The 12,934-nt window shown below is 38.0% G+C and overlaps 1 protein-coding gene across 1 annotated transcript in view; it reads left to right on the plus strand.

Annotated features, from left to right (window-relative positions):
• The first annotated feature begins 1,209 nt into the window (after positions 1–1,209).
• The window catches only part of CDC16 (cell division cycle 16), a 36,909-nt gene continuing 25,184 nt past the window's right edge, over positions 1,210–12,934 (plus strand). The window contains exons 1-10 of the mRNA XM_054565901.1: positions 1,210–1,393; positions 4,652–4,706; positions 4,808–4,905; positions 6,062–6,100; positions 6,636–6,776; positions 8,534–8,693; positions 9,716–9,807; positions 10,525–10,658; positions 11,550–11,629; positions 12,673–12,722. Coding sequence (XP_054421876.1) covers positions 1,346–1,393; positions 4,652–4,706; positions 4,808–4,905; positions 6,062–6,100; positions 6,636–6,776; positions 8,534–8,693; positions 9,716–9,807; positions 10,525–10,658; positions 11,550–11,629; positions 12,673–12,722 — 897 coding nt within the window. The 5' untranslated portion in view covers positions 1,210–1,345. The remainder of the gene's footprint in view (positions 1,394–4,651; positions 4,707–4,807; positions 4,906–6,061; positions 6,101–6,635; positions 6,777–8,533; positions 8,694–9,715; positions 9,808–10,524; positions 10,659–11,549; positions 11,630–12,672; positions 12,723–12,934) is intronic.

A 12,934-nucleotide genomic window follows, 5' to 3' on the forward strand; every position in this document is an offset into this window, starting at 1 on the left:
TACTGGCACTGAAGATGAAGAAGCCATGAGCCAAGGAATGCTGGTGGCCTCTAGAAGCTGGAAAAGACAAGGAATTGTATTCTTCCCTAGAACCTCTAGAAGGAAAACAGCCCTGCCAACACCTTGACATGAGCCTGGTGAGACCCATTTTAGGTAGTGATTGGAGAGTAGGACACAAAATTAAAACTCTGCCAAATGTTTACAAACTCAAATGTGATTTGACTGATAGAGGAAATTCTATGTTTTCTTCTTCTCACATTCTCCCCCAGTATTTGCTCTCAGATTCTGTCTGCCAGGCCAAGATGATCAGACATCTCCTAGCAGATGATTGGGGATGAGGAATTAGATCATATATGGGAGACGGAATGTGGCTAAACTGACAGAATTCTTCTAAAATTGGACAACATACAAAGGAACATGAAGTCCAAAAGTAAGGCCTAGTTGAAAAAAAGAGTTCAGCACTTTTCCTGATTAGGGAGCCTGAGTAGGGTTTGGTGGATGAGAGAGCCTTTGTCAGTGGAGTCATACAATATGTGGTCATTTGTGACTGGCTTCTTTCACTAAGCATATTGCATGTGGCGGCAGGTGTCAACATTTAATTCAGTTTTATTGCTGAATAATATTCCATTGTATGGATTCAAAGTTTTACAAGATCAGTTTTTTTGGTTTTCTTAAAACGTATTCTTGTTCAGCATTCTTTACCTCAGGTTGAGGAATGAGCCTTTTGGGTTTGCTTGCAAAAAGACAACCTGAGACACTGGGTATGATTACAATGGTAAAAGTTTATACATCCCGTGCCAAGACTTGGCATGTGTGCCCTTTTAACACTCACAACCTGCCTCTGAGGCGGGTATTGTTATTTTTACACATGAGAAAATAAGAGGGACATTTGGAAGCAAGGAACTCACCCAAAACGAGGTACATGGGGCTGAACTAGAACCAGGCCCGGACTCTGGGTGCCTGCGCCCTGCCGAGAACAAGTTAATAAGTAAGTGAACGATGCAAGGACAGTAAATGGGTTACGCGTAGTAGGCGAAAAGAAAAAGGAACCCAGCCCTCCAATTTATCCCGCCCACCGAAGAGCATAGACTGCGCCTCGGAACCAATGGCGCAACGCCCATTTCCGGCGCCGGAGGGGACACGTTTGCGGAGGACTTCCGGGGCGAGGCGTGGCCGGGAGCGGAAGAACCCCGGCGGCTGCAGCACGGCACGGACAGTTCTGCTGGGCTCGGGGCGTTTGCAGTGCGGCGTTGGTTGGAGCTACGGTCCGCTCCGCAGGCAGCGGGAAGGAGGGTACGCGTCGGGACGGCGGAGGGCGCTCGGCCGGACTCCTGGCCACTTGGCCATGAACCTGGAGCGGTTGCGGAAGCGCGTCCGGCAGTACCTGGACCAGGTGGGCGGCCCGCGTCGGGGAGCGCGGGCCCCGAGACTGCTGAGGGGAGCCCGCCCTGAGCTTTTCGCGGGGGTGACTGCGGTCTGGGGTTTGGTGGTGCATGGCCGGGCCTGGGCTTCTAGGGTAAAACACCCGAAGGGTGGGATCCAGTGCCCCAGCCCTCTTTGCAGCTGAGAGGACGAGTAACACTGAAGATGAAAGCCATCTAAACTCAGTGTGAGCCTTGCAGGTGCTTAACTTAAGGTCCTGCTCTGCAGCCGGCCTAACTCCTGGCCCACAGTAGGTGTTGAGTACAGACTTGCCGCTAAGTGAAAGTTGAAGAATTATTTTAGGAGGAAAGTTGTAGGGTGGCCTTTGAATTTAGTTAGCTAATAGAAAATTTTCGAAAATTTGTAATTGTCATTTAGCCGAATTTAAGTGGTCTCAATCAGTATTTTAAACTACATCTGTGTTCCTGCACTGCCCTTCAGTGAACAGCAGTGTTTAAAGGAAGAAGTCTCTCCAAAATTAGCATCAATCTACGATGTCACTTAAGTTTTTTTTTTTAAAGATTTTTATTTTTAGGGAGAGGGGAAAGGAGGGAGAAAGGGAGAGAAACGTTGTGTGAGAAACACCGATGGATCGATTGCTTCTCGCATGCACTCTGGGAACCGGTGGCAACCCAAGCGTGTTCCTCTGACCGGAATCAACCTGTGACCCTTAGCTTTGCGGTACCACGCTCAACCAACGCTGGTCAGGGCTGATGTCACTTAAGTTTTACTAAAATGTATGCTCTCCCAATAAATTGGAAACCAAGGAAGGGAGAGAAAAGCATGTTCAATGTGAGATGTTTGGAATCGGTTGTGAAATGATGTTACCAAATGTTTCCAGTACTTTGCCAGGCTGTATTTTGTTTTACCATTAAGTCCGTTTCTTTGGCACTAAGGATGCAGTGAGGAATGACACAGGCCTTGTTTCCACCCTTTGGACACTTATTACATTGAACTTATTTGTAACCATCTCATAAACACTTCTCCGCTCAGATTGACAACTGAGTTCCTAGTTTGCATCCAGGAGGATTGAAGCAAAGATTGTAGAAAAATTGAGAACCATTGCTAAAGACTGAATATTGCAAAATAATCATTTAAGTTATCTACTGTTGTAGATACCCACAGATAAATTTTTTTCTGTTTTTGGAACTTCTTTCCTATCTCCTCACTCCTTTGGCAGCTGTCAGCTTGTTCTGTGTATCTGTGGGTCTGTTTCTGTTTTGTTTATTCATTTTTTAGACTCCTTTTATAAGTAAAATAATCTGGTATTTCCCCGTCTCTGTCTGACTTATTTCACCTAGCATCGTACGCTGTAGGTCCATACATTTTGCAAATGGTGAGATTTCATTCTTTTTTATTGCTGAGTTATATTATAAACACACACACACCCCGTATCTTATTTGTTCATTCATCTACTGAGGGACACTGGGTTGCTTCTGTATCTTGGCTCTTGTAAGTAATCCTGAAGTGATTATAGGGGTGCAACTATCTTTTTGAATTAGAGTTTTGGCTTTCTTCAGATAAAGACTCAGAAGTGGAATGCCTGGGTAATAAGGTAGTTCTATTTTTAATCTTTTTGGGAAAACTCCATAGTGTTTTTCACAGTGACTGCACCAATTCGCAATCCCACCAACAGTGTATGAGCGTTCCCCGTCTTTTCCACATTCTTACCAGCACTTCTTTGTTAATTTATTGATGATAACCTTTCTGACAGGTGGGAGGTGATATCTCATTTTGATTTTAATTTGCATTCCCCTGATGATTAGTTATGCTGCGCATCTTTTCCTACATCTTTTCCTATGTGTATTGGGCATCTGTATGTCCTCTTTGGAGAAGTGTCTATTCAACTCCTTTGACCATTTTTTGAATTGGGTTGTTGATGTTTTTGGTGTTAAGCTGTATGAGTTCCTTAGATTTATTTTGGATATTAACCCCTTATCAGATGTTTTGGGTTGGCAAAAAAGTCCATATGGTTTTTTTCTGTAAAGTAAAAGACAGGTTTTTCATTTTCATCAATAACTTTATTGATTTGTATACTTTGAGTATGTCAGCTCTCACCCGCATGTTGTAATGTTGATCTCAATTAGCGTCTTGATTTGAGCACTATCAACTTCAACTGATCTATCGGATATGGGTCATTGTCGCGCAAGAAATTGCCAGGACGAAACTTCGTAAACCCCTTGACACATTCACTCAGTCACAGCACGTTTTCCATTTACTGCACAAATCTTTTGGTGTTTCAGTTGTGTTTTTACTCTTGAAATAATAGAGCATAATATGCTGAAAGTGTTGCTTATTTTCTCTCATCTTCAGTATTAAAATTGCTACATAAGAGTTCACCAATTGTGATAAGTTTTTGGTAAATGCACTGCTGATATGACAGCTGTCACAATACAACCTAACAAAATTGTTTCGAGTGAAGTTAAAGACAACTAAGTGCTACTAGAGCTATCTTATGGGGAAAAAAACCAAATGATCTTTTTGACCAACCCAGTAACATTTGTGAATATCTTATGCTATTCAGTAGGTTGTCTTTTTGTTTTTGTTGGTTTCCTTCGTTGTGCAAAATCTTTATTTTGTTGTAGCCTTATTTTATTTTTCCTTTTTTGCCCTTGTCCAAGACATATCCAAAAAAAAAAAAAAAAAAATACTGCTAAGAGTGATATCAAAGAGTTTACTGACTACGTTTTCTTCTAGGAATTTCATGGTTTTAGGTCTTACATTTAAGTTTTCAATCCATTTTGAGTTTATTTTTGTATATGGTCTGATTTCATTATTTTTGCACATATCTGTTCATTTTTCCAAGTACTACTTATTGAAGAGACCATCTTTACCCCACTGTACATCCTTGCCTCTCTTGTCATAGGTTAATTGACCATATAAGTGAGGATTTATTTCTAGGTTCTATATTTCCATTGATCTATATCTCTGTTTTTATGCTAGTACCTGCTGATAAATTTTGCAGTGTATAAGTTTATTTTTTTAAAAACCGCCTTTTTCAATTATATATGTCAATGATCATACAATAGTTTTTTTTATTGTATCATTGAACTAAAAGTCACTTAACTGAGATGTGAAATAAAGATTTGATTAATAGACCGTCTACTACATGTAAAAAGATTGTACTGAGGTGTCAACCTATTATACAGCATTCTAATATTAGATATCCGTTTAAAAGTTGCAGTTACAGGGCAATCACTTTTTTTTTTTTTTTTTTTTTTTAATACAGCAACAGTATCAAAGTGCTCTGTTTTGGGCAGACAAAGTAGCTTCACTCTCTCATGGTAAGTGACAGATTCTAATTTTTTTTCTTGATTTCTCTGTCTTTAAACATCATTCTATTTTACCTTGCACCTCTGACCATTTATGTAATTTTTCCCTCCAGAGGAACCCCAGGACATTTATTGGTTGGCTCAATGTCTTTACCTGACAGCACAGTATCATAGAGCAGCTCATGCGCTTCGGTCACGAAAACTGGACAAAGTAAGTGATTGTGTGAACTTTAAAGCTTTTCAGAGCTTTAAAAAAATGTCATTAGTATTGTAGGTGTATGTTTTATTTGTGTCAAAATTATTTCAAAGGATTCAAGTTTTCTATTCCTAATTTCAGTCACCTTGTTTTTTCCTATACCTGTAGTTATCAAGTTTAGAAAATTCTGTTTTCTAAATAGCTCTGAAATTATGGATAGTACTTTGTATCTCATCACCACTTATACATGTCAGGCCTTTAATTTGTCTGTTTTGTTGTTTTTTTCCCTCTCTTCCTGTCTCTTTTCTCCAGTAACATCTTTCCCACTTCTCATTTCCTACCTTCCCTGACTCCAGTTCATCATTTAAACAATCACAGGGGTGGTCTTCCTAAAACACAGATCTGATTTTGTCACTCATAATTTCACTCAGTGATTTCCCATTTCCTATAGGATAGAATCAGATGCATTAGCATTAATAGACTCCCAGGGTCCTGTACAATTTCTCGCCAGTCTAATTCTAACCTTCCACTATTATCAGTACATGTAGCAAGTACTCCAGTCACACTGACTACTTATATGTCTTTAGACTCGTGGCAGTTATTCAGGCTCATTTCCTGGAATGCTGACCTGCTCTCATTTACCCTCTTCCCCTACAGATATTTCTTTTGTCATGTGGCTGGTACTTTTTATGCCCTTCTTTCATAGTTTGTGAAAGAAACTATGTGCTGTGTTTGTCTCTCTTGCTGTAACCTCCTAGAAGGCAGGTCCTTACTCCTTTTTGAATCCTCAGTGTCTAGTAAAGCATTAGGTTTATGATGACACTGGGTTAAAAAGACTGGGTTTGGCCCTGGCTGCTATGGCTCAGTGGATTGAGCACTGGCTTGTGAACCAAAGGGCTGGCTTGCGGGCCAAATGCCCAGTAGGGGGTGCGCAAGAGGCAACCATACATTGATGTTTCTCTCCCTCTTTTCCCCCTCCCTTACCCTCTCTCTAAAAAGAAAGAAATAAAATGATAAAACAAAAAAAAAAGAGAGAGACTGGGTTTTTTTCTCTGCCAGAGTAAAAGGAGAAATTATGAAAACAGCTTTATTTCATCCTCATACTTTTCTTGTTAGAGGAAAGATGCATATTATCTTGATCACTATTTTAATAGATTAATTTCTTTCCTAGTTTTATGAATCATGCCGTTACCTTGCAGCTAGATGCCATGTAAGTATGCTGTCAGTTTCCTTTTTTATGTGCTAAAAGTTTATATGTATGTTGTTATATATCCCTCACATATGTGTGAGAATTCTAACAGTGGAATTTTGCAAATTAATATTTTGTGAGGGAATATTCTTTTCTTTAATATTATTTGCTATAAAATATTGATTCTCAGATTACATGCGTGAATTCTGCTTTAGACATTTTAAATTTAAGTAATGATGCTGTGACTGGTGTGGCTCAGTAGATTGAGGGCCAGCCTGCGAACCAAAGGGTCTCTGGTTCAATTCCCAGTCAGGGCACATGCCTAGGTTGTGGGCCAGGTCCCCAGTTGGGGGCGTGTGAGAGGCAACCACACATTGATGTTTTTCTCCCTTTCTCCTACCCTTCCCCTCTCTCTCAAAAAAAAAAAAAAGTAAATAAAATCTTTAAGTAATGAATGGGTATAACATTTATTATCCTTTTAAAATCTACAGTATTTATGTGTATATCTAGTGTTAGAAGTCATCGCTGATGAACAGTGTTTCTGTTTTTTACATAGTATGCTGCGAAAGAACATCAGCAGGCTCTTGATATTCTTGACATGGAGGAGCCAATCAACAAACGATTATTTGAGAAGTACTCAAAGGATGAAAGTGGCTTGAAAGACCCCTCCAATGACTGGGAAATGTCACAGTCCTCAGTAAGTAATACTGTAATAAGCATGCTTCAGTACCATCAGTAATAATTATCCACACGGTATAGCAAGCATAAATCATTTTTTTCTGTTTGAGTATAACCATGTTAAAATAGTTTGGTTGCCAACTTATTTAATTTGCCCATCGAAACCCAAAAGATTCTGAGACATTTCTGAGCTGTCAGTTGGAAGCTATAATTATGTTCTCAGATGCTTAAATCTGAATTAGGCTGACTTGAGATCTTCCTTTTTATATTTGATGCCTTAAACTACTCTCCACAAGTGGAATAATTTTTATCCTTCCTGTGATTCAGCAGTGTTTATACCTGCCTCCAAGAAACTTTGATTACCTTAGATTGTTACTTTCTAGAGAGTGGTTTGGTGTTTCTTTATATGGTAGTTTGTATATTTAGGTTTGTATACTTCCTGTGTGCATGAAATTGCAAATTCCCTCCTGGCAGAGATTATATAATAATAAGTGACATCGCAGTCAGATTACTAATCTGGACTGTTAATCTTTTTTTTTTTTTTTTTTCTTTTTTAACAGCTTTCCTGAGAAATAATCCATATACCATGCAATTCATTCACTTAGAATGTCCAATTGCTTGGCTTTTGGTATATTCCCAGAGCTGTACAACCCTCACCACAGTCAGTTTTAGAACACTGTTGTTACTGTACTTCAGAAAGAAACCTTGGACTCTAGCTGTTACCCATCAATTCTCCCATTTTTCCAGTTATTTTTTAATATCATTAACAAAGTTGGTTACTATTCGCCTGAAAAATATAGGAACACTATACTTTTTAGGTGTTTTCTTTTTCTCTTACCTTTTTTTTTGGACTGTTTATTTATGTTCTAGGAAGTGCACATTCATTTTTCTGCAATGAAAAGCATTTATGAGAGAGCTTGGTATTACTATTTTTTGGACCTCTTATCCATTAATTTATCTGCTAAGAAATCCATGATTTATTTGTAATGTATTATTATTTATTTTATAAAATTTTTTTTATAGCTCAGTGGATATTGCATAGGTCTATAATTCTCTTACAAGATACTCCAGTATTTTTTAAATTTTGATTTTATGATGAATCTTCTTCATCCTTTACCAATTTTAGCTTCCCCTCTCTGGATCATCATTATGCTCAGTTATGTGTTTCTTGAGGTTCAGAGTCTGGAACATCAATCAGATTTCTGCTCTCTCTGGTTAATGATTATAGTGAGGTAACCTTACCATATGCTAGCTCTATGGAGGGTATTACCTCTACTCCTCACAGAGCCCTGTAAGTTAGATGAGAAAAGGAAACTGAGGCCAAGGGTGGTTATATCACTTATCCAAGGTCACTAGTATGTGCTGAAGCTGGGATTTGTACTCAATTCCAGAAAGTCATGCTCCTAAACACTATGCTATATTGCTGTCAGATCCTTTATTGAGATCTACCTATCAAATTGTACTAAAGTTTGATTTAATATATTTGTGCTGTTTGCTGTCTCTAAATCATTACCCCATTTGAGACAGAACAAGTAATGAAGAAAGTAGCAGTGACATGTACAGTACAAAGATGGGTTGAAGTGAGGAGACCCTAGGGACGATAAATTAGAGAAGCTTTATTTGCCTTCATGTTTCTGTTTATACTATGTCTGATAGTGTGTTGGAAAAATCCTTTTAGGTATAAAAAAGTCTTAGCCTTCAGATTGTATAAAATTTTTGATAAATTCAGTTTAAAAGTATTGACTTAGTATGTGACTCATCATATTTTTCCAACAGATAAAGAGTTCTATTTGTCTTTTACGAGGGAAAATCTATGACGCTCTAGATAACCGAACCCTAGCCACCTATAGCTATAAAGAAGCTTTGAAGCTCGATGTCTACTGTTTTGAAGCATTTGATCTTTTGACGTCACACCACATGTTGACAGCCCAAGAAGGTTTGGAAACTCAGGTGTTTTTATAATTAGCACAATTGATTTTTTTTTTTATTTTTTATTTTTTTCCTCTGAAATCTGTAGAATCAAAAGCAGGCTCTGTACAGATTTAGATTTAATAGACCTATTAACTTCCTTAATGTCTTCAAATATGAAGCGCATTACGGAATACAATATTGTGCAGTGCCTGTTGTAGTCAGAATTTGTAGGGATTGTGATGTGACGAGGCCACGTTTTTGAGAAGTGATTTGAAGTCATGTAAACCAAGATTTGAATGTCTGATTACGTGGTTCTTAACCTGACTGCACTTTAAACCCCCAAGGACCTTTAACAACATCAGTGTGCAGGTCCCATCTCCAGACCAGTTGAATCAGAATCTGGTTGGGAGACTCTGGCATGGTTTAAAGCCCCCAGATTATCCTAAGGTACAAAAAATGGCTGAGAACCATTGACCTAGAGCATCAGCAGTGATGTGAGGTGGATAAACAAGAGAAACAGAAAATGGAGATGTTATTTTAATGGAATTCAAACGTATTTTAGCCTAGTACAGTTGTTCTCAAACGGGGATTTTACCTCCCAGTAGACATTGAGCAATATCTGTAGACATTTTTGATTGACATAACTTGGGGATAGGGTGAGAGGGTAGGACTGATTGCTAGCAGGTAGAGGCCAAAGATCCTGCTAAATACCCTGTAGTGCCTAGGATAGCTGACACACAGCAGAGAATTATTCACACGAGATGCAACAGTGCTGAGGCTGGGGAGCTGGCCTGGTGGTCCACCAGTCTGGTGCTGACCAGAGTCATCTGGGAGGCTTCGTGGCAGGACCCTCCAGGGAGTTCTCATCACCAGGGCCTGGAACCACTGTTCTGGCTTTCTCTAGTGCATTTCGGTCTTGTCATTTTATCTTTTGGGTTTGGTTTACATAGACCAAGAACTATAGAAGAATATTTTTCAATGCTGCCTTTTTTTTCCTCCATCAATATTGTGAAGACATTCTTTTTTTTTTTCCTCAATATTTTTAAGAAAAAGAACTTCTTGAATCACTACCTCTTAGCAAGCTCTGTACCGAAGAACAAGAATTGCTGCGCTTTCTATTTGAGAACAAATTAAAAAAGGTAAGTAAAACACAGTATTTGCATTAGGTAAGGATCTTACTTCACTCAATTTGGCCTCTATTCTTTTACTAGTTTAATTTTTAGAAATTAATTTTTATTAATTTAGCACTTTTGGAACAATAGATTTATATTATTTAAAACATATGTTATGGCCCTGGCCAGGTAGCTCAGTGGGTTGGAGCATTGTCCTGACATGTCAAAGTTGCTGGTTTGATCCCTAGTCCAGGCACATAGAAGAAGCAACCAATGAATGCATAAAATGAATGGAGTAACAAATCGATGTTTCTTTCTCTCTCTCTCTCTCTCTCCCTCCCCCCTTCTCCCCCCCCTTCTCTAAAATCTAAATAAAAATTCAGAAAAAGAAATAGGATACGATTCCTTACAAACTTCCCAAAAATATCTGTCTTCCTCCCAGGGACTGCTTATACTAAAATACTGAACTGTGAGATAAATGGAATGACAGTGCATGAAAGTGAGGATTTTTGTCTTGTGTGTCCTGAACTTCTGTTTAGTAAAATACTTCCTACTGTGGAATTCTGTGATAAAATAGAGAAGCGAATTAAGTTCATTAAGAGGAATACTGATGAGTCTTGAAGTTGAAAATGTTTCCAGAGGCTCACCTAGGTCCTTATGTGAATCCTTTAAACACTTGGGTCAAATTGAGTCTGCCTTTTGATTTGGTATAACTGAGTTTATGTTTACTTTCCTCTATTTCAGTATAATAAACCGAGTGAAACTGTCATCCCTGAGTCTGTAGATGGTTTACAAGAGAATCTGGATGTGGTAGTATCTTTAGCTGAAAGACATTATTATAACTGTGACTTTAAAATGTGCTACAAGCTTACTTCTGTGTAAGTATGCCTGCTTATTTTTGTGTAGAAACATAGAGTTCAACTCATTTTACCTAAGAAATGCATGGGACATGCTTTCTGAGTAAACTGGAACTAATTGGTGATAATTTAAGTTGCCTTTACTACTTTGCAGAGTACCAAAGGGGGTGCTGTTTTAAAAGAGCATTTAGAGACATAGGTTTATACACATTTGTAGGGTTATTCCATTAATTTGGGAGTATACATGTCTTACTTTAGTCTGATAATTTGCAAATTTGAAAATACCATTCAGGCACATAGTTTTATAAAACCCCTTCTTTGTTAGAGACTAATAAAATCCCGTAGATACTGGTGCTGAGTCACTGGCTAGCCAGGTCATCCTACCCCACACCAATTTTCCAGTGTATGTAGCTCACACCTGTCCTTTAGCTAAATTACGTATATTATTTTAAAAAATCTTTTGGGTTGCTTAAATCCTTGAACTCACAAAAATATTAATTGATACATATTTGTAATCTCTTTTACATATTACACATTGTTTTTGACCCTTTTAAATAATTGGACTACTTTTATGTTACAGTTCTATTGATTTAAAGTAAACGTATGTGATTTTTTAAAATTTATTTTTTATTGTATTTTTTCCAATCCCATTTATGTCCCATATACCCTCCTATCACCATGATGTTTATTTTTATTCCTTCCAAATTAACGAGAATTTTCCTTTTATTTATAACCTAATCATGGCCTTAACTGAACCAACCTGAAGATAGTGGCGTTAAGAAAGTAAACAAGTATTACAACCCACAATATTGTTCACAGTGCCTACTGTAATGACTACTTAAATGTAGCTAATTATAATGAGTGCTGTTATGTACTGACTCTGGGGTAGTAATGTGTTGCTTTAACTTTCAGTGTAATGGAGAAAGACCCTTTCCATGCAAATTGTTTACCTGTACATATAGGGACACTTGTGGAGCTGAATAAAGCAAATGGTAAGAATTTTTCTGTTAACTTTTGAAATTTTGTCTCACAAGTCCTGGATAATTGAGATTGTAGGTAACAACATAATGAAGTTCTACAATAAAAGTAACAACTGGGAGAAGAAATGCTTATCAGAGTGACCAATGATCTATTCTGTTATCTCAACAAAACACTATATTTCCTCATCCCTGCTTCCTTGTCTCAAATGTAATTTGAGGTCTAAGTGTTGGGTGGCAGTTTTGCTTTCTTTCTCTTTTTCTGTAATCTCCTAAAGCAAACTGATATGATAGAAGTCGGTAACTTTTTAGAAGTTGGAAGGGGGCAAATTTTTTGCTCATGTTTTCTATATTTTAACATTTTAGAAACAGTTGTGTTTGGACCGTATTCACCCTTAAATCTTTAAAACTGTATAGTGAGTTCTGTCAAATGGAAAAAAAGCCTGCCACTACTCCAGATGCAGAGCTCTGCTGTTCAGAGTGTGGTCCATGACCAGCAGCATCATCTCTCCTGGCAGCTTGTTGGAGATTCAGAGTTTCCAGCTGCCTTGGTCTAATGAATTTGAGCCTGCATGTAGTCACATGCCTAGGACTCACACAGTACTTAAGAGGAAATCATCTGGCTGACTTGATAAACTTGAGAGTTTGGTCAATCGAATTGTTGTGGGTGACTGTGATGGTCCATATAGGCCCCTGGAGTAAAAGACATGAGTTTTTAAGATACGTGAGGTGCTTAGAAATAATCTCCTAAGAACCGTAAAGTGCTTTATCTCCAGTCACTCAGCAAGTGCTCTGTGCCCATTTACAGGGTTGGGCACTGGGTAAGAAATTGATTTTTGGGAGCGGGGGGATTTGAGTGATTCAGCTACAGTATCTGCCTTCTGGAGTTTCTGTATTTCATTAGGTAAATGAATTTTGTATCTAGAAAGAAAGAAAAGAATGCAATCATTGCTGTGAGAACACCATTTTACATGATTGTGAAGAGTTATAACTGGGGGAAAGTCATATCTTAAAATTCATTTCATGTGAATAATTTTATTCTTTTTTTCCTAATGTAGAACTTTTCTATCTTTCTCATAAATTGGTGGATTTATATCCTAGCAACCCTGTAAGTAAATATAAACTGTTTTTTTCTTACGGTGTCTTTTTTCTTACTTGAACCTAAAGAAAATGCTTAACTAGTATTTAGATAGCTTATATTTAAGTTTAAGCAAATATGTTCTGTTTTAGGGTGTTGGAGCAGAATCTCCTAGTGCTTATGATAATTAGAAGCAGCATTAACTTTCTCGTTCATGAAGGTATTTTTTAGTGTATTGAAAC

This window comes from Pteronotus mesoamericanus, unplaced genomic scaffold, assembly GCF_021234165.1.
Source record: "Pteronotus mesoamericanus isolate MK-2021 breed Mesoamerican mustached bat unplaced genomic scaffold, CSHL_Meso_final contig_169, whole genome shotgun sequence".
Lineage (NCBI taxonomy): Eukaryota > Metazoa > Chordata > Mammalia > Chiroptera > Mormoopidae > Pteronotus > Pteronotus mesoamericanus.